This window comes from Dermochelys coriacea, chromosome 2 (genome assembly GCF_009764565.3).
Source record: "Dermochelys coriacea isolate rDerCor1 chromosome 2, rDerCor1.pri.v4, whole genome shotgun sequence".
NCBI lineage: Eukaryota > Metazoa > Chordata > Testudines > Dermochelyidae > Dermochelys > Dermochelys coriacea.
This window is the reverse complement of record NC_050069.1, coordinates 156,845,297-156,867,887: the sequence shown is the minus strand read 5'-3', so window position 1 is coordinate 156,867,887 and position 22,591 is coordinate 156,845,297. Positions and strand designations below refer to the sequence as shown.

General features: G+C 43.0%; 1 protein-coding gene across 5 annotated transcripts in view; it reads right to left on the bottom strand.

Annotated features, from left to right (window-relative positions):
• The window catches only part of LOC119850904 (zona pellucida-binding protein 1-like), a 55,228-nt gene extending 35,286 nt beyond the window's left edge, over positions 1–19,942 (bottom strand). For all 5 annotated transcript variants that reach the window (XM_043508551.1, XM_038389776.2, XM_043508548.1 and 2 more), the window contains exon 1: positions 19,609–19,942. In XM_043508551.1, the coding sequence (XP_043364486.1) occupies positions 19,609–19,687 (79 nt within the window). In that variant the 5' untranslated portion in view covers positions 19,688–19,942. The remainder of the gene's footprint in view (positions 1–19,608) is intronic.
• Positions 19,943–22,591: the final 2,649 nt, after the last annotated feature.

The window sequence follows — 22,591 nt, the reverse complement described above, 5'->3', positions numbered from 1 at the left end:
ATTCTTAAGTTGCTTAAGATCTATCTGCTAGTGGTAACTTATTCTGTTTTTTTGCTGCCCCTTTCTTATTCCTTCCATATTCATGTTTAGTTATCTTTCTTCTTTTCTAAATTCAGCACAAGTTTGTTTTCTAACCTCAAATCTTTGAGTACCCTCAAAGTCACATTGGCTGCTTATTTGTTGTGTAATTTTTCACAGTTATTGTGTTTTTCCTAATAGCATCACAAATTGCCCAGCCTTCTTCCACACAGTTGGGTTTTCATACTTCATCTTATCACACCTAAAAGGAGACCAAATCATTCAAGTCCAGGAATTTGTCAAATGTGTTCTCTTCTGCTCCTAGTGCTCTGTAGCAGATGCTCATCATCATTTTTCTTTCATTTTTCATTCTTTGTATTTCTTTAGTCAATGTATTTCACCATCAATAACTTCATTATCTAATTGTAGTTTGCTATAGTACTAGGTTTCAGAATAGCAGCCGTGTTAGTCTGTATTCGCAAAAAAGTGCCACAAGTACTCCTTTTCTTTTTTGCTATAGTACTGTAATCATATTTACGATATTCGAATTTCAGAGAAAAATAAAATGCATTATCAGGACAATGTGAAACATTTCAGCCTCCAAGACATAATTGTGTGGCAGGCATAAGAAAAGGCAGGTAGCTGAACTGTGGGAACTACATACTAAAGAATATAGCACTGAAAACCATATGGTCTTTTATCTGTCAGCACAACCTGGCACTGGGGTTGTAAACAGTATATCTGAGCCAACATCTGGCAGGAAAAGGAAAAGTAGTCATCATGATCCATATTAGTATGATAAAGAATGTGCAGAATGCTGAGTCTATAATTAATATCCTTGTAAAATATAGCTATAAAGTAAATTTTTGTCACTTTTCAGAGGGGTGGTCTGGAAAATACAATTCCATATAAGTACACATTACAAATCTGGAAGAAAGGAGCAGATCACCTAGCCAAACTAAAAATTAGCCAGGTAATGCTGTGTAAATCAGCTACAGTACTTAAAACAATTAAATGTTTACAGTTACTTAAGAGAACAAAGGTTTCAGAGTAGCAGCCATATTAGTCTGTATTCGCAAAAAGAAAAGGAGTACTTGTGGCACCTTAGAGACTAACTAATTTATTTGAGCATAAGCTTTCGTGAGCTACAGTTCACTTCATCCGATAAAGTGAGCTGTAGCTCACAAAAGCTTATGCTCAAATAAATTCGTTAGTCTCTAAGGTGCCACGAGTACTCCTTTTTTTTAAGAGAACAAAGAAATTCTAACGTTTCAGCTCCTCTTGATTTCATCAACTCAATATTTCAGCACTTAAAAGTTCAATTCTAGCAACAGCAGCATGTTAATCAAATACACCACCATCCAGTTTGTGCATGAGGAATCTTTGAAGTTATGTTGGGTCCTTTTTAATTAAATAAGAGACTGATGACTTAAGAATGCAATAGTCTAATACAGTTAAACACACTAACATCCCCACAATACTGAACAAGTTAAATACATGACCTAAATTAAATGTAGTTTTAAAATAGCTTTCTGGTTACAAGAATTGATTCCTGACAAAGCAAATCCCATACAACCAGATGTTCCAGTTCTTTACAATAGAGGACAGTGTGCATTCACAGTTAAAATGATATCTTAATATTTTAGATGTTAAATTAAGTTAATAAGGAACTGAAAAACTTATACTTTCTAACATCCTGGCAATTCTAGTTATAAAAATGTTATATATATCAGTGAGAACTTATATGAAGAGGAAATAATCCATGCATTGCTAGACATAACTATTTATATATTAAAAATACATAGTTTTAATCTTCAAAGTGCTGTACAAACTCCAACAAATATAGTCATTTAATCATCAACACAGGGGCAGCCTGGGGTTCTGTGTTGTATGTAAAATGGTGCAAACACTACAAATAAAAGGAGGAGGGTTTAATAAGAAAATGCTATAAGAGAAAAGACAGAATAATTAAAGAATGCTGGAAAGTTATATATTAAAGACAGATCACAGTAACACAGAGGGATAAAAGTTCCTTGGTGATTCACAGCCGCTAAGTCTAAGAAGTTATAAAAATTATGCACACCCATACATACCAACAAGGACCCTAGGTTCAATCTAATGGCAAATGTTAGTCATGATATGTATCTCCACCCCTTCCTCATGGTACACCCAAAAGTAAGTCATTCTTGGTTAGCCTCACTAAGCAGGAATGCAACCAAAAAGAGAGAGAGAGAGAGAGAGAGAGAGAGAGAGAGCTCAAACCAATGAAGAAGCCCTAATTCTCCAATACCATTGCTTTTTTTTTTTTTTTTTTTTTTTGCCAGTGTAACTTACATCAATGTAAAAATAGTATAACAGAGTGGAGAACCGGGCCTATATTTTTCTCTTTTTACCAGCCTGAAATCAGGAACATCCAAATCTTAAAAGCCACCTATTTCCGGATTTGTAAATGTTCAAAGTTTCATGTTGTTCTAACATCTATATCATGTGCCCTTTCTCTAAGTATCGCTGCCCCTCAGCCCTCTTAAATGGAGTTGTAACTGAATTGCAGTGGTACAGCACCTAACTCTATGGGATCCTGGTCCATAACTAGGACTCCTAGTTGCTACATTAATATAAATAATAATAATGGGAACATTTACAGTGTTCCACTGTAGCTGATTCTGATGCCTCTTGAAACCTGATTCTGATTTCACTTGCTCCAATATACACTAACAGTAACTCTACTGAAGTCAATAGTAGTTACTTCATTGTAAACAGGATTGCTGTTTTGGAGGGCTTATTTATTTCATTTTTTCAGTACTTATGTTTTGCAATTTTTGAGGGTTTTTTAAGATGTCAAAAATCAAGTTTTTTCAGGGCTTTCCTCTTTGTATATACTGTAGTGAGTAGTCTCTTTGTAATGTTCTCTAGCGTGCTTTAACATAATGCTGCTTCAAACAGCACTACATTAAAATGCATTAGGGAATCTTTGGTAAGCACCAGCAGATCTATAAGGACCAATTAATGTGCAACAAGTTAGTGCACTTTAGAAATCACATCCCTGTAGTCTGCATTATTGATCTGTGTAAACAGACCCTTAGATGCAAGTAATCATTTCTGATGTTTTTCTAGAGTTTAGTGGACAAACACTAATTTTATTTTTTTGTTATCAGGGGTGTTTTATTAGTGCTTATTGGTTAAAACTGAAAATCAGAAGCCCTGCTTTTAAGTGAGATCGGAACCAGGTGCCTCATGTTAGTTTCATATTTAACTATTTTTACAATAAAAGCTCTTCAAATAGAATCTATGTAAGAGATGGTTACTCACCTTGTGCAGTAACTGAGGTTCTTTGAGATGTGTGTCCCTCTGGGTGCTCCACTTCAGGTGACAGTGCGTCCCAGCGCTGTTGATCAGAGATTTTCGGTAGCAGCGCCTGGTCAAGTTGCACATGAGCAACAGCTGTCTAGTGGCGCCACTGGAATCTCTTCAGAGCATGCACAGCCCAACCCCCTCGGTTCCTTCTCTACCGTAGAGTCCACGTGTTGAACTCCAAAGTAGAGGGGAGGGGAGTGGGTAGTGGAGCACCCACAGGGACACACATCTCGAAGAACCTCAGTTACTGCACAGGGTGAGTAAACCTCTCTTCTTCTTAGAGTGCTGTCCCTGTAGGTGCTCCACTTCAGGTGAATGTAGAGCAGTACCCACTATGGCTGGGGGAGGCTTTGGAATTGTGTGCATAGTAGCAGCGGAAAAGACAGTAAGGTCTAATATGGCATCCACCCTGGAGTCCTGTGTAATAGCATAGTGCTTGGACAAAGTACGTTCTGATGCCCATGTGGTGGCTTTGCAAATGTCTGGAATGGGTACGATTTGTTGGAATGCCACGGATATTGCCATGGCACAAGAAGAATGGGACCTGATCCCGGGAGGAGGTTCTATGTCATGGGTTTGATGGCATGATCAGATACAGTCCGATATCCACTTGGAAAGTCATTGCTTGGATATCGCAGTACCCTGGATCGTTTGGTTGTCAAAATGAACAGTCTTGGGGATTTACAAAAAGGTTTTGTTTTCAGTAGAAGGCCATGGCCCTCCTAACATCAAGAGTGTATAGTGAAGCCTCCTGTGAGGATTTATGTGGTTTAGGGTAGAGTATAGGGAGGTGTATAGGCTGGTTGATGTGGAAGGTGGATGCCACTTTCGGAAGGAATTTAGGGTAAGGTCACAGTGTGACCTTATCCTTGAAAAGGATCATGTAGGGTGGATTGGCCATCAGTGCGCTAATCTCGCTTACCCTTCTAGCCAATGTGATGGCAACGAGGAATGCTACCTTCATTGACATGTATAATAAGGAGCAGGTAGCTAGGAGTTTGAAGGGGCAGTCTCATGAGTGCCCTGAGGACTAAGTTCAGAACCCACATGGGAGTGGGAGGGTGTACTTCAGGGTAAAGGTTCTGAAGTCCTGCAAGGAAGTGTTTTGTAGTTGGATGTGTAAATGTCGAGAATCTGTCAATTTTATCATGGAAGGTGTTAATCGCCACGAGATGTGCTTTGATAGAGCTTAATGATAAACCTGAGTTCTTTAGCTCCACAAGGTAGTCTAGCATCATTGGAAGTGGTGCAGTGCAGGGAGTAAGTCATGTTTGTAGGCACCATGTGGAAAAGTGTTTCCACTTTTGTAAGTAAGTATTGCACATGGACTCATGTCTGCTGTTCAAAAACACGTGTTTAACCTGCTCTGAACAGGTTAACTCGTGTAATTGGAACCGTGGAGGAGCCACGCTTTCAGATGGCGCTTCTCCAATTGTGGATGGAGGATCTGACCATCGGACTGTGACAGTAGGTCTGGCCTCATTGGAAGAGTTAGTGGAGGGCAAATTGACATACGCAGCAGGTCTGTCTGGGCCATGCTGGAGCAATCAAGATGATCTTGACTTTGTCATCCCTGGTCTTGCACAGGACTCTGTGTAGTAGTGGGACTGGTAGGAATGCATACTAGTCCCACTAGATTAGGAAAGTGTCCCTCAGGGACAGGGGACCAAGTCCCACCCCGGAACAAAATTGTGGTTCTGTGCTGTGGCACATAAGTCGATAGATGGGAACCCCCATTGATAGAATATCTGTTGTAAGACTGTAGGGTTCAGTTCCCATTCGTGCTCTTGTGAGAGCCGTCTGCTTAATGTGTCAGAGGTGGTGTTTTGGCATCCTGGTAGGTAAGAAGCTGAGATGTCGATGTGGTGTTGGATACACCAGTTCCATAGTCTCATGGCTTCGGTGCATAGGGAGTGGGATCGTGCCCTCCCTTGTCTGTTGATATAGAATATACGTGACATTGTCTGTCATCACTCGAATTGATTTGTTTCTTATAAGTGGTAGGAAGTGAAGACAGGAGTATCTTACTGCTCTGAGTTCTAGCAGGTTTACATGAAGGCATGCTTCCGATGTCAACCATCTGCCTTGTGTCGTGTGGTGGTTCAGGTGTGCCCCCCAGCTCCGTAGGGAGGCATCTGTTGTGATCATGACTGAAGGTGGTCTGTGGTGAAAGGGAACCCCTATGCAGATGTTCTCTGGTCTTATCCACCATTGTAGGGATGCTAAAACCTTGGTCGGTGGTGTTACCACCATGTTGAGGCTGTTTGGTGGGTTTGTATACTGAACATAGCCAGCCCTGAAGACACCGTACGGATGCATCCGATGAAGTGAGCTGTAGCTCACGAAAGCTTATGCTCTAATCAATGTGACTTCTGAAAGTTTATTTGCAACCCCAGTCTTTGGAAGAAGTTGATGGTCTATCGTGTGATTGTTTCTGTCTCTGTGTACGAGTGTCCTTTGGTAAGGCAATCATCTAGGTATGGGAAAAATATGATCCCTTGTTTGCACAGGTGAGCTGCGACTACTGCAAGGATTTTGGAGAACACCCTCAGTGCTGTGGACAGTCCAAATGGGAGCACTCTGTATTGGAAGTGGTCGTGTCCCACTGTAAATCGGAGTAATCGTTTGTGAGCCGGATGTATGGAGATGTGAAAATATGCATTTTGTAGGTCGATGGCTGAAAACCTGTCCCCGTTCCTGCGCTGGGATTATTGTGCCTAAGGTAACCATCTTGAATTTTTGGGAGCATATGAATTTGTTGAGTTTTTGAATGTCTAGTATTGGTCGCCATCTACCACTTTTCTTCTTGGTTAGGAAATAGTAGGAATAAAAACCATTCCCTCTGTATTGTGTTGGTACAGGTTCCACGGCATCTAGCTGTGGTAGACGATCTACTTCCAGTCTTAGAAGGTGCTCTTGAGAACGGTCCCAAGATGGGAAGGTGGGTAGAGTAGGGGGGCAAAAAGTAAAAGGCATGGAATAGCCCGATTGAACTATTTCTAAAACCCAACGGTCTTGTGTAATATGCTCCCAAGCTTAGTAAAAATTACCTAGGCGGTGACCAAATGGGCAGGTAGGTGCTGGTGTTAAGGGGAGGTCATTCAGAACCTCGACCAAGACTTCAAAACTGGTTTGTTCCCTGATGGTTGGGACGCACTTGTTGTGGTTGTATCTGCCGGGGTTGAGATTGTCTATTTCTGTGTTTGCCTGCCTCGTAAGGCCTGGATAGAGGGCGGGTGTATTGAGTATCCCTGTTTCGTTGGTATGGTTGGTACCGCTTCCTTTTTGGGGGTGGTGTATATATGCCAAGTGTACAAAGGGTCGCTTGAGAGTCCTTCATGGTGTGTAGGACTTCATAGGCTTTTGCTGAAAACAGTTTGTCTTTATCGAAAGCTAGATCCTCAACTTTTAGTTGAAACTCTTTTGGTATGCCAGATGATAGCAGCTAAGAGGCTCTGCGTATCACTGTCGCTGTAGCCATGGTACGGGTTGCAGTATCGGTGATATCCAGGGAGGCCAGTAAGGCTGTCCTGGTGACCAATTTTCCCTTGATCAGGATTAATTTAAATTGTGCTCTCCTGTCTTCCAGTATGTCCGCTGTAAACTCAAAGAGATAATTCTCAAAGTCATATTTAGCCAAGAGGGCACTGTAGTCGGCAATGCAGAATTGTAGCATTGAGGAGCTGTAGACCTTGCAAACTAAGAGGTCTAGATGCTTGTAGTCTTTTTCCTGACCAGGCACTGCTACCGAAAATCTCCAATCAGCAGCGCCGGGATGCACAGTCACCTGAAGTGGAGCACCCACAGGGACAGCACTCGAAGAAGAACAGACATCGTGAACATTTAACCAGCTAAACTACCAATTCTGATTGCTGGGATGGGAAATGAAATAATGTAAAATGTGAATGAACTAAAAAAATCCATAAATCTTGTTTTCTTCCATAAGAGATGAAACATTAATTAATAAAGATATTCCTTACTAATATATTTAATTGTAAACATTTACATATTTCTTGTTAATTCTACAAATTTTCGATAAGATCATCATTCATAGAAAGGTCTCTATTTATTGCAATGATGTTTTGGTACAGTAAAAGCTCCACTCATTATAATCAGGATTTAGTGCATGGCAGGTAATACTTCAGATTTTTCATAGCCCCTAAACAAAAACCTACCTCTATTTTACACTGTTATTTTAAAATCATCTGTCTAGCAGTTCATTATTTCTGTAGACAACAATCTTCAAACCTGAAGTAGCCTGCAATGCTAATCTATGAATTAGTAATAAATCTTTACTTGGATCCTACCATGCATGAGGTGACTGGTTAGTTTCTGCTTCTAAGAACAATTCTATTCTTCTACTTAGACTCTTCAGACTGGTCTACACTATGAAGTTAGGTCAATCTAAGTTGACTCATTTTGTCAGTTTTGCATGCACCCAAACCTAAATTTGTCTCCCGCTGCTGTAAGTGCTTCATTTCATTGATGCACTAACACCACCACCCAGAACGACACAGAGGCAAAGTCGACCTCCTTTTTTCTACATAGTGCTAGTTTAAACACTGCATTAAGTGTGTTGACCCTAACAATCCCCCAGCAGCTGTCCCACAATGCCTCTGTACCCACAACAGTGGCCGCTCCGGTCACAGTTTTGAACTCCATTATACAGGGGTCTCAGATCCTGGAAGCCTCTCCACCCCTCCCCCTTTTAAAAATCACAGAGTGTTTTTGAAATGCCATTTCCTGGTTGCCCATCTTGGCAAGCACGCTGACTAGCCCACCTTTATGAGCATCTGACCCTGCCAGCTCAGCTCAGAAAGCTATGCCTAGATGAGCTCCTGCGTGGAGCAGGACAGAGGTGCTGGGTCTCCTTGGCCTGTGTGGAGAAGAAGTCGTGGAAGCCCATCTAAGGAGCAACTAAAGGAATATAGACATCTACATGCAGTTTGCAGAGGGAATGCTAAATCTGGAGAATGAGAATCAATGCAAGGTGAAAGCCAAGGAACTTCAGCAGGCATATCAGAAGGTGAGGGAAGGCAATAACAAATCTGGGGCTGCCCCCACATACCTGCTGCTTCTACAATGGACTTGCAGGCCATACTTAGCAGGGATCCTAAGGTCACTACAGTCACTGTGAGAACCTACAATGCACAGCAAGAGAAAGGCATAAGACAGGGACGTGGAGGGGGACATAAACCCTGTGGCAACACTGGAGCTCTTCAAAACTCCACTAGACTCGAGCCAGTCCCTCCAGGAAAGTATAGATGAGCCCAGTGATGAAGGGGAAGGGAGCTCAGGTAAGTGTATCATTGTATTATTTGTTATAAGCATGTTTGTTTCTCTTTCCAGTGCCCAAAACCTCTTCTCCCTCCCTCTCAATTTAAAAATTACATCCATCCCATCCATGTGTTTAGACAACAAAGGCACTGACTTTTCATTCATCACTTTTAAAACCAGCTCTGAAAATAAAATTACTGCCTTGAATATAGTTGCCATTTCAATCAACTATTACACATTAGGAAATAAATTCAAGCAGATTAATGTAGCAGTCCAAATTACACAGTCCACAGCAGATCACTGTCCTGTGCTTCAACAGAGGAAGAAGAGAGAGAGGCAGTGTTTACTTTTCCTTTCTTTGGCTTGTTGTGCTAGGTGTGGGGGGGGGCACAATTCTCCCCATGAGGAGTTCTTTGTTTTTCTGAATAGGGATGTCCTTTTATCCTCTTGAACAATCTCAATTAAATTTTCATGGAGATATTCGGCAATCTGTGGCAAATTGCCGGTACAATTATGACGGGTCCTGCGCTTCCTCTTCTTGTGTGTGTGTGTGTGGGGGGGGGTGTTCAGGGTGCAGTTTCCTGCCTCTCAACTAGAGTATCTACTCTCCAACTAGTAACCCAGAGAAGGGTAATGGAGAGGGAGGGACCCGGGCCCGCCCTCTACTCCGGGTCCCAGCCCAGGTGCCCTAGGATTAGTGATAACCGCTTGAACTAGTGCTTCCTTCCCCTGGGCTACTTCCCTCTCCTGCTCTTCAGGTTGTGGGGCTTCCTGCCCTCTCTCTCTGCACCAGCGGGGTGTCTCTTTGTCTAGGGTCTTGGTCTTCTAGCCAGCCACGGCACTTCTCCAAACTCTCCTCTACTTCAACTCCTCCCAAACTGCTCTCTGCTCCAGCTCCAAACCACTCTACTCCAATTCCTTCCCCTGGCTGATTGAAGCAGGGGGTTTTTATCATGTGACTAGCTTTAGGTGCTCTAATTGGCTTCAGGTGCTTTTAATTAATCTATAGAAACCTTTCTTTCCTCTACAGGAAATAAGGCTTCTCCTCATCCTGGGACTTACATATCTCTCCTATATCACTCTCCTGCTGCCTTCTGGCCATGCTATATCACAAATCCTTCCCCAACATTTCTAGGAATGGTGACCCCCCACCCCCACTGAGATACGATATATGATGGCACCATTGTTAACTAAACAGGCTAACAGCATATGGGCCAGGGCAGCTTCAGAACACTAGTAGCAGCTGTGTCCTCTGGGATTTTGTCACCCTCGGGAGTGAGATATCAGCCAAAACCAACACTGCCTGTGAAAATATAAGCAATATTCATTGCACTTTTCCTATACTCATACCCAGAGGCACTTGGCATCTAAACATGCCATGCAACAGTTTCTCCTACCACCATCCCCTTTAGTCTGTACTCACCATGGCTTGAGCTGCAGAGCTGTGCTGTACTAGATCCTCCAAAGCTAAAGTGAAAATTAGCATTTTGTTATGAAAGGTCATTATGGAAATAATGTGAGGGAGTTTTGAGATTTATCATTCCCTTTCTACTACAACTGTAAATCTATTGATGTATCTGTCTGTTTTAATCAGCAGCCTCTGCTGTGCTGACTTTGAGAGGTAGCCCCTTCCATGCCTGCTGAAGGCCTGGATTAGGCGAAGGAAGGATAGAGAGGATATGTTCTATGAGATCCTTCCATGCTGCTGACTGTGAACACAGGGATTTGGGGGCCAAATGGTCAAGAGCAGGGTGAAGGACCAGGAATGGAGAGATCAGACGCTGGAGGAGAGGCAAAGGGACAGAGAGGTATGTCGGAAAATGCAGCAGGACATTACAGCTTTGCTCAGGCAACAAAATATTGAGCTAAATGCCCAAAGACCCCTGTCATAAATATAAAGGGAAGGGTAACAACCTTTATGTATGCAGTAATATAAAATCCCTCTTGGCCAGAGGTACAGAATCACTTACCTGTAAGGGATTAATCAATTCTATTAACTTGGCACCTGACAAGAAGGACCAATGGGGAAAGAAGATACTTTCAAATCGGTGGGAGGGTGGGGGAAGGTTTTGTTTGTGCTCTCTTTGTGTGTTTCCTCTCGGGACAAAGAGAGAGACCAAGCAGGTAACCCAGCTTCTACTGAAATGATACATCTTAAAATTACAGAAATTGTAAGTAATAGCAAGGGAATGCGTTAGATTATCTTTTGTTTTAGCTTGTGAATTTTTCCTATGATAAGGGGGAGGTTTATTCCTGTTTTTGTAACTTTGAAGTTGAAGTAGAGGGGAATCCTCTGTGTTTTAAATCTTTCTATTACCCTGTAAAATTAGCTTCCACCCTGATTTTACAGAGGTGCTTCTTTTACTTTTTCTTTATAATAAAGTTCTTCTTTTAAGAACCTGATTGATTTTAGCGTCCTAAACATAGAGGGTCTGGTCTGTACTTTTATTAAAAGCAATTGGTTGGTATATTATTCTCAAGCCTCTCCAGGAAAGGAGGTGAATGGGTTTGGGGGGATATTTTGGGGAAACAGGAACTCCGAGTGGTCCTTTTCCTGATTCTTTGTCTAAATCATTGGTGGTGGCAGCAATACCATCCAAGAACAAGAGACGGATTTGTACCTTAGGGAAGTTTTTAACCTAAGCTGTTAGAAATAAGCTCAGGGGGTCTTCCATGCGGATTCCCACATCTGTACCCCAGAGTTCAGTGTGGGGAGGGAACCCTGACAACCCTATACACAGTAGCCATTGTTGCTATTCCCTATACCTCCCAAAATAACGGATGGCAGCCTGGCATGAACACTTACCCCTGCCACTCTATGTCAAGAGAAAACAAGGAGAATCATGACTACACCTATGCTGACCTGTGATAACTTCAAGATCAGCCGAAAGCTCACTGCACTAAATTTTTTATGAAACACTGTAATATGTTTTAAAATATATAAACATGCATTTATTGTTTTATTTGGTATTTATAAGTAGGGGTCATTTTTTAACATAGATGCTGGAACTAGGTGCTGCCGCACTCCCTGGCTTGAAGTAGTAATAGCAACCCAGATACATGGTTTCCACCTTCAGCGCACCCACTATAAAAATTGTTCCAGCACCCCACCCTTAATTTGCACTTTCACCTTATTTCCTGTTTATTTGCCCACAACAAAATTTTATTTTTTGAAATGGAGACTATTTATTAGTTTGCACCAAGCAGACATGCCACATAACAAAATTCATAACTGGAGTCATATTTAAGGTCTACATATTTACGGTCCACTCATATTTAAGGTCTACAGGCATAAAGGCACACAACTTTCCAACAGGATTACACAAAACTACTATGTCTGATTGTTAAAATACTCTTTTAAGGCCTCCTTTCACTGTGTAACTCCACATTTGGCTCTTATAACTCTTGTGCCTGGCAATTCAAATTCATCTGAAAACCACTCCACCTCACCACTCACCTTGCTGGTAAGACTTTACCCCTTCACCTCATAAATATTATATAACACACAACATGCAGCAATAGTGATAGGAATGTTTGCCTCACTGAGATCAAGCCTAGTCATTAAACACTGCCAGTGAGCTTTGAGTCTACCAAATACACATTCCACAGCCGACCTGCACCTGCTCATCTGGTAGTTACTGATTCTGTTGAGGTGGCCACTGTATGGTTTCATGAGCTAGTGGAGCAAGGGGCAGCCTGGGTCCCCTAGAATCACTACTGGCATTTCAACATCACCAATGTGCTTGTGCTAGTGAAGGAAGAATGTTCCTGCTTGCAGCTATTGGAAAAGTCCTCTGATCTTATGGATGTGAGTGCCATGCACCTTCCCTGACCATTCCTCATTAATATCTGTGAAGCTTCCATGGTGATCCACTAGCACTTACATAACCTTGGAAAAGTATCCATTTTGGTTTATGTACTCATTGGCAAGACAGGGTGTAGCCACAGTAGGGATATGCATCCCATCTATTGTCCAACACAGTTTGGGAACCCTGTTGGTTCAAATCCATCTACTATTTTCCTACCCATTGCTGAGAGTCACAGTCCTGTGCAGGAGGAGACACTTAATGGCCTTGAATGCTTGGATGACAATGGCTCCCACTGTGGATTCTCCTACTCTGAACTGCTTGCCAGACCAATAGAAATCTGACTTTGCAAGCTTCCAGTGTGCAATCACCACTCACTTTTGCACTGTCAATACTGGTGATATCCTGGTATCCCTGCGCTGGAGGACTGGAGTGAACTTGAAATTTGTTAGTCTCTAAGGTGCCACAAGTACTCCTTTTCTTTTTGCGAATACAGACTAACACGGCTGCTACTCTAGATCCAGGAATGTAGCCTTTTGCATCTAGAAGTTCTGCAGCCACTGATCATCATCCCAAATCTGCTTTATCATGCAATCCCACCAGTCAGTGCTTGTTTCTTCGACCAAGACACATTTATCCACCATGTGGAGTTACTTTGTGAATATCAGAGACAACCTGATATTTTTATTCATATGTTCATCTTCCTCACTATGCTACCAGTTGTAGCAGTAGTCACCTGATGTTCCACAAATACAGGAGAATCATAAGATCATAAATATCAGGGTTGGAAGGGACCTCAAGAGGTCATCTAGTCCAACCCCCTGCTCAAAGCAGGACCAATCCCCAACTAAATCATCCCAGCCAGGGCTTTGTCAAGCCTGACCTTAAAAACCTCTAAGGAAGGAGATTCCACCACCTCCCTAGGTAACGCATTCCAGTGCTTCATTACCTTCCTAGTGAAAAAGTTTTTCCTAATATCCAACCTAAACCTCTCCCACTGCAACTTGAGACCATTACTCCTTGTTCTGTCATCTGGTACCACTGAGAACAGTCTAAATCCATCCTCTTTGGAACCCCCTTTCAGGTAATTGAAAGCAGCTATCAAATCCCCCCTCATCCTTCTCTTCTGCAGACTAAATAATCCCAGTTCACTCAGCCTATCCTCATAAATCATGTGCTCCAGCCCCCTAATCATTTTTGTTGCCCTCTGCTGGACTCTTTCCAATTTTTCCACATCCTTCTTGTAGTGTATGGCCCAAAACTGGACATAGTACTCCAGATGAGGCCTCACCAATGCCAAATAGAGGGGAATGATCACGTCCCTCGATCTGCTGGCAATGCCCCAACTTATACAGCCCAAAATGCCATTAGACTTCTTGGCAACAAGGGCACACTGTTGACTCATATCCAGCTTCTCGTCCACTGTAACTTCTAGGTCCTTTTCTGCAGAACTGCTGCCTAGCCACTCGGTCCTTAGTCTGTAGCAGTACATGGGATTCTTCCGTCCTAAGTGCAGGACTCTGCACTTGTCCTTGTTGAACCACATCAGATTTCTTTTGGCCCAATCCTCTAATTTGTCTAGGTCCCTCTGTATCCTATCCCTACCCTCCAGCATATCTACTACTCCTCCCAGTTTAGTGCCTTCTGCAAACTTGCTGAGGGTACAATTCAGGCCATCCTCCAGATCATTAATAAAGATATTGAACAAAACCAGCCTCAGGACCAACCCGTGGGGCACTCCGCTTGATACCGGCTGCCAACTAGATATGGAACCATTGGTCACTACCCATTGAGCCCGATGATTTAGCCAGCTTTCTATCCACCTTCACCTTCTATCTTATAATCATATGTTCTGTAGTAGGAACGGTCATGAGAATTGTACTAAGCTCAGCAGGGTCAATGCTTCTGCCAAAGAGACAGCAGAGACCAAAGTGTGGTGTGCAGGACTGTGGGAATTTTTTTAATGGCATGAAAATTATGGGATGGAATAAGCATTATGGGAGGGAGAAAGTAGAATTCTAGGACCTTGACCCGTAGTTCCCAGAAATCCTTTGTGGTATCCCACAAAGCATTATGAAAATGTCCCACCAGGTATTGTACCAGACAGAGGTGCAGGGCACACTAGGATACCTACCCATGGAGAACCAAATTTCTATCGACACAACCACTCTTGGTGAGGCCATGGAGCTCTGACACAAGCAGCCAAGTGAGTATGTTCCCTTGCGCTATATAAAAGTCGTCAGCTGTAAGCTGACGTAATGTACATCAATTAAACTTTGTAAAGGATATGAAGCCTTCTACTTCACCCTCACTGTACTAGAGGATCACCTTCAGAGTAAAAAACAACCGAAAAAAGCAGAAGATGAGTTATGGCCACAAAATAAAGATTCTTCTCTATCCTCACATTTGTGGGGAGTACATTTTTTATCCATATGCACATTTTAAAATGTTATGAGTTTTTATGATAAAGCAAGGTAAAAGACATAAGCTTTAAGTGATGACATTTGTGATTTTGCTTAATTCTTACAAGAATGAATTTCACAATCTGTAGCAAGCTGTCAAGAAATCTCCATCTCCTGAACACACTTGAGATGAGTTTCATTCTTCTTGAGAAAAAAAGCTATTAAGAGCAATGAAGGCCCTGGATAGAAGATGTCTTATAGCTATCCTGGGGCAAGCATGCTGAGGATTTTGAAAATAAAGACCAAAGATGAAACCCATGGTATTTGACCGTTGACAACAGTAGGGCCAAGATTTTCCCCTAGTCCGTTAAATTGACATGATGTTCAATAACGATCCAGTGGAATGAGCAATGTGGAGATAAAATACTTCTGTTAGCCTATATTGCTAATGAGGCTGTGACAGATATGACAAGTTCCTGCAATATGCTAGACAAACGTCATTGAATTAAGTTAAATTTTATTGGTATTAAAAAAATCCAAATGTTTATGTGTTATTGTGGGATTGAATGTAATTTAAGGACATGAGTAATGTAAATCTTGGGAGGTGTTATGAGCATCAAAGGACTTTTTGAAACAATGTGCTAGACAAACAATGTTAAGTGGGATTCCTAGGAAATACTTGGAAGGGGAAGGCAACTTTCCACCACCAGAGTCATCCTTTTACAGCTGCAACCTGAGGAGAAACCTAATTTCTGCTGATTGCCAGTTACATGAGTACCAGACCAGATGACCAAACTAGATCAAAGAGTGACTCACAGATTCATGGGGGTGATAGTTCTTATCTAACAGGTGTTATGAACTTGTGACCACAGAAAAACCTTTTGGTGGGGTTTGAGGGACTGTTCATCTGCCAGAGTTCTTGTTGGAGTCAGGGAGTAAGTTTATAAGCCTGCATGCAGGTTCTTTTGTTTTCTCTGTAAGCCTTTCACCTTAAGAATAAATGTGCTTGCTTAGGAAGAGCTGTGTGGTATCTTAACTGTATATAATCACTCTGTTTTTAGCCTCTGAAGAGAAGGCAAAGCATGCTTACTGTAAGAGTCTGTATTATTGGGGGATTCATAGTGTAGTCGGGGAGCTCAGCAGCCTGGAAATATCCTGATCAGTAGGAAGACATGAGTCTCCACCCAAGAGAGGTGATGGCTGGGGAGCTGAAAGCCTAAGAGTGGGTGCCCTTGCTGGACTATAGAAGGGGATAAAGGTGCAGTTTCTCTGAACTGAGACAAAGGCCAGCTATCAAATTTTGTTTTAATTGCAGATTTTTCCAGGGCCAAGGCTTATAAGACAAACAATATTTCAGTGCAATAACCAAGTTCAAAAGTCATCTTCTGAGTTAACTGTAGATGTTAGATTTTTTATTTTTTTAAATGAATGATGGTATTGGAAAAGTCCAGTGTCAGTGAAGTCTGAAAATGTTTCCAGTTTTAAAATTACAGCGGTCTAATTTCTAACCTAGAATTCCAACTGTCTTTCAAGATTTGCAGTACTTTCCCTATCTGCTTGCTTGAGATAGACACTCACAAAGTCTTTAATGCTAATCTTCTCTGGAACTTTAAAATGAAAACAAAATAATTCTAAAGTATTCAAATTATGCTTTAACCAGATTGACAAAGGTCTGAATAGCAAGGATAGAGGAAAACATTTGAACCAACAGTCAATATTACTGGAGAATGCAAACAATATATCATGCAGTCATCGGTCCATCTGTTTACTTGTGAACAAGGATAAATGATTTCCACATTTTGATCACTAAGCAAGGATGAAAATATAAGACATGAAAACCAGAGTGTCATGCATAAAGCCCACATCATAGCCCACTAAACATAATTGAAGCACTGCTGAGTTTAATTTAACCATACTTTTAGGTTGGGGGAGATATGAATTTTGTTTAGTTGATAGAAAGGGGATATTTTCAAATATATGATTATGAAGTTCTCTGAGTATGCTGCAGCAGAAAGCATGCTTTGCTAATGTTTTCAGTCAAATGGTTATCTATATGGTATCAAAGTATACAACAATTTTTCTTACTATTAAGGTTTATTATAAGTGTAAGCTGGGTCTGAATGAATGCTTCCCTGACAGCTAGCTGGGAGGGGAAAACACTTGGGTGTGTTTATGTAACTACAGTTTGCTCCTGCTTTGCTTACATATTCAGCAGATACAGCAGTGTCCAAGTGATCGACTTTGTCTGGTGTTGGGTACAAATCACCTTAGTACTGAATGCAGGGGTGGTGAAATATGGTTACCAATGTTGTAATTACTGAAGGAATACAAAAAGAAAAGGAATACTTGTGGCACCTTAGAGACTAACAAATTTATTTGAGCATAAGCTTTCGTGAGCTACAGCTCACTTCATCGGATGCATTCGGTGGAAAATGATGAAGTGAGCTGTAGCTCACGAAAGCTTATGCTCAGATAAATTTGTTAGTCTCTAAGGTGCCACAAGTACTCCTTTTCTTTTTGCGAATACAGACTAACACAGCTGCTACTCTGAAACCTGTAGGAATACAGGAAAGCAGGACTATGCTTAACCTGTCCCAAATGAGGGGGCCACCCTCAGTTGAAAGAACCTCATTAAGCCACAGACTCAAATGTCAGAGAACTGTGAAAGTAAGAGGGGTGGGGACAGGTATCCCTAGCCAGGAAGCTACACACTCTCATCAAGAGCCATTCCTAGACTGGTTTAACCTGGTTTAGACACTGCCCAACCTACAGTAACTCCTCACTTGATGCTGTAGTTATGTTCCTGAAAAATGCTACTTTAAGCAATAAGGTTTTAAGTGAATCCAATTTCCCCATAAGAATTAATGTAAATGCGGGGGGAAGGTTAGGTTCCAGGGAAATTTTTTTTTACCAGACAAAAAACTGCTCTTTCTGCAAGCAGTGTACAAAGCAGACGGCTGCCAAACATTAGAAGGGAGCATTGCACAACTTTAAATGAGCATGTTTTCTAACAGATCAGTGATGTAACAATGAAATAATGTTAATCTGGAAGACATTAAGTGAGAAGTTACTGTACTTGGGGGTGAGTCATTTACTCCTGGTTTATGTTTATGAACCCTGTTTGCAGTGTTTTCCCAAATTAATGCAGTTACTTCCCTTCTTTTATTAAAAGTTTCTTTTCTACAATCAGACTCTGTGCTTACGACTGGAGAAGTATTGCCTCTCAGAAGTGCCCAGGGGTGGTGTGTAAATTTCCCAGGTTACTGGGTTGGGGTTCAAGCCGGTTCTGTGTTGTATCAATGGAAAGGAACTCCTAGATATTGAACCCTGCCTGGTTGCTGCTGGCTGCACCTGACAGAAGGGTTACATAAATGTATGCAGCACTATATGTACATTTAATTGTATGACAAGTAAAATCGGTTGCAAATTAATAGCTTTCCTGCCAAAGAGAATTTTGAGTCAAAAGATGTATTGGTAGATTACAGAATCACACAAACATTTGACAAAAAACAACAAAGAAAGGAAGACGTGTCCAACTCAAATGCTTTCCAAAGTAAGTGACCTGCTTCCCAACCCCAGCTGTGCAAAAATTCTGAGTGGTTTAAAATCCTGAGATATTCCAAATACACATTTTGGGTCCTTCCTGTTGCCACCTGGTTTTGAATCTTTATTGTACATTTTCAAGCTTTTCTCGAGAACCACGAGGGCTAAAAATTTACCTTGAAAAAAAAAAAAAAAAAAAAAGAAAGCAAGCACGCTGAGAGTTTCATACAACAACAACTCAAGAAACTGAGCCTTTAAGAACACAAGTAGTGTGAGAGTCTTGATAAAACTGAGTTGGCAGCACTGCAGGTGGGTCTCCACTAGTTTTTTTAACATGAGCAAGTAAAGGAGTCCGGCAAAAGAAAAGTTCACCAGCTGTCTCATGCAGAAGGGGAGGAATAATCAAAAATGGATCAGCACCAAAGAGAAGAGTAATGACAAAGTTTGGGGCCTGTTAAGGGGAGTGGTGCTGGGGCATAGTGAGGGCGCTGAAAGCGGCACCCATTTTTTGGGTTGTCACAACTACTTCAAGCCAAGGGGGGCTGCTGCACCCCCAGGTCCAGGCAGCCCTGATTAAGAGTGTGGCAAAGGAGGGAAGCCGCGTCCGTGACAGCAGAGCTGGTACACAACAGAAGCGAGGGCAAACGGCTTGAGCGCAATGCAGAAGACGGAACGGCCATGAGCCTGTCACCGGCCCGTCTGACCAGTGTTCGAGGGGCATGTGAGGGAAAACTCCGCCAACCTTTCCAGCTGGCAGCCAAGGGACCTTAAGCAACTCGGCGATTTTAAAATTCACCGAGCACGAAGCTGCTCCTCGGAGCTCCTGTACCAGAGCAGCGCTGCGCAGGGACGCGAGGCGAAAGACCTGGAGCCGCCGCGCAGGGGCCCCCTCCTCCTCCGCACCGCCTGGGATGACGGACACGCAGCCGACCGGCAGCCGCGCACCCCGGGCCCCGCTGGCGCGCGGGACGCTCCTCGCGCTGTCAATCGCACCGGGCCGGTGGCGGGGGAGGGGTGAGGGGAGCGCGCGCCCGGCTGAGCCTTCCGCGTGCGGCGCGCAGGCGCAGCGCGGACTCCCGCCGCCCGCGGAGGCGCCGCCGGCCGGCGCCAGGGATCTCCCGGCGAGGCGGACGCTTATGTCACTCGAGAGAGGCCCCGCCTCCCTCCCTGTTCTCTGGGGGCGGGCCAAGCTGGGGCCTGTCACTCACCCGCCGGCCCGGGCAGCAGCAGCGCCGCGGCCGCCAGCGAGAGGAAGGCCCAGGGCCGCGGCGGGGCCGTTAGCTCCATGGCGCCGCCCGCTCGCGCCGAGATTGAGCCTCGCGCCTCGCCCCCCGTACATGTAATAGAATGCCCGCTGGGGGCGGGGCGAGTTGCTGGGGGGAGCGCGCCACCCGCGCGGGGAGCGGTGCTGAGGGGGAGCTGAGGCGGAACTGGGCCAGGGGCTTCCTCTCCGGGGGCGCGGCCAAAGCACTAGCCTGTATAAATGCAGCAAGTTGCAGTCGCCCTAGCTCAGGCGCTGCCTATGCTGGGGCTGGTTGTCGCAGCGGGGAAGCTGCACCCGTACACATCCTGTTTTAGGGTGGCGTAGCGCAAACTACGGTGAAATGTAGGGCTGGAATGGATGGCAAGAAGTATTGGAAGGCCAGCCCCCCGCTGCTGCGGCAGGCCCAAGTAATGCCTGCTAGACTGTAAGGGGCCACAAGTCCTCCTTTTTTCTTTTTTTGGTGTGTGGATACAGACTAACTCGGCTGCCACTCTGGAACCTGCTAGACCAGTGGCTCTCAACTTTTCCAGATTACTCTACCCCTTTCAGGAGTCTGATTTGTCTTGCATGCCCAAGTTTCATCTCACTTAAAAACTACTTGCTTTAAAATCAGATGTAAAAATAAGGGGAAGGGGTTAGAATGGGGGGCAGGGAAGGGGTGGGAAGTGGCAGGGCAGGGGCAGGGCCTCATGGAAGCAGGGGCTGGGGGCAGCGATGGGGGTGTCAGTGATGCGGCCCTCGGGCCAATGCACTAGTCCTCATGTGGCCCTCGTGGTCATTTTTAGATTGAGACCCCTGTCCTAATGTCTGAAAAAAAAGTGGCTTTGCATTTTAATTTAATCGCATGATACGCTCTTTTAGTTTTAAAGTATGGATTGTTGTATTATGCAATAAGCACCAAATTGTATCATATAGATGTTGTAGAAATGTATAGAAGGCCCGCGTTCACTTGCAGCATGCGTCTCCATTACTGCGGTGCCGCGTTACCATTGGTCCTCCCCTCCCCCTCCGACTACTATTCTAGAAAATTCTTTGACCTATATAAGTGGCCGCATCAGGTGTGCCCCAGCACAGTGTCTACAGTGTTTGTAATCTTTGTCGCTTGTACTCTACTGAAATAGCACCAAATGCATCCGATGAAGTGAGCTGTAGCTCACGAAAGCTTATGCTCTAATAAATTTGTTAGTCTCTAAGGTGCCACAAGTACTCCTTTTCTTTTTGCGAATACAGACTAACACGGCTGCTACTCTGAAACCTGTCATAACAAGCCTGTGGCTTTACGTTTTAATTCAGTCGTATGATACCCCCTTTTAATTTTAAAATATGGATTGGTTCGTTGTTAAGAAAAGGAGCAGACAAACTGAATTATAACGAATGTGCTGATAGCAGTGCAAATACCTCGGTTAAGAATTTGCATGAAGATAATGCTGCCACCAGTTCCAGTGCATGCAATAAACTGAGTATTGACCAACAGAAACAGACTTTGTCTCTTAGTTCAGGTCAGTGTAGCTCCTATTCAAAGCCATCAAACATTCCATTTGATGACCTGGTCTGATATTCCAAAAATAGATTAGAATGCCAGTCTTGATTATCTAGAGGTCCTTATCAGCCTAGATTGGGCATGTTTCCTACAAGTAAAATAGGGAATAAACAAAGAAGTTTTCAGTCCAATTGGTATGAACTGTATAGGTGGTTAAAATATAGCTCATCAAAGGATGCAGCATTTTGCTTTTACTGCCATTTCTTCTCTAATGATGCAGCAAACAAAGGTCACACTGATCCAGCATTTATTGATAAGGGATTCAGAAACTGGCATAGGGCTAACAAATGTTTTTAAAACCACCAACTGTCAAAATCTCATGTGTTGAGCTGTTCTTCATGGTCAAGTTTTAATGAAGGGAAACCTATTGATGTATTGTTGGATGAGGGCAAGCAGGCTTATCTGTCTAAAGAAGAAGAACGGTGCCGTAACCGAACTGTAATGAAGTGACTGATTGACATTGTTCTTTGTTTGGCGAAAGGTGGGAGACCATTCAGGAGTCACAATGAAAAAAACTGACAGTTTTTAGAAAGGTTTATTTCTAAATCTTGTCAATATGCTCCAAAAATATGATCCTGTAATGGCAAAGCATATGCAACAATCTCCTCGAAATGCTACCTATCTGAGTAATCGCATCCAAAATTATTTAATTGTGGCCTTGCATAACGTTGTGCAACAAAAGATTGTGTCTTCACCACATGGAAAAATAGTCACAATAATTGCCAATGACACTACTGACTGTGGACACCATGAACAGATGTCCATTGTGGTGCAGTATTTTGACAATGAAAAACATAGTCCAGTTGAACATTTTTTGTCTGTTCAGAGACTATTAACAGTTGATGCTCAGTCTATTTTTGACCAGCTAGATGACGTCCTTGGCATTCTTAAAATTAACTAGTCATCAGTGATGTCTGTCTGTTTTGATGGGGCATCTACGATGTTTGGATGTACTGCGGGAGTTCAAATGAATTGTAAAGAAAGAAACAGTGAAATACTCTATGTACACTGCTATGCGCATTGTTTGAACCTCATCCTAGTAGTGCACATCCTCATCCTTACATGCACTTCAAGTAAACAAAACTGAACTGTCTTTGATTTTTTTGGTGTTATCCAGACTCTTTATGCCTTCATGGAGGGGAATCCTGTGCGACATACAGTAATGGAGAAGATTTCACAAGAAGTAGGATCCCAGTTGAAGACTTTGAAGTCACTATCAAACACAAGATGGGCATGCAGAGTAGAAGCAGTGGCTGCTGTAAAACAAAACTACTCCATCATTTTACAAGTTTTACAAGAGATTATCGGAACAACTCACCTTGCTGACGCTAAAATAAAAACCAGAGGCCTTATCCATGAACTAAATTCATTCAAGTTCATCTTTGCC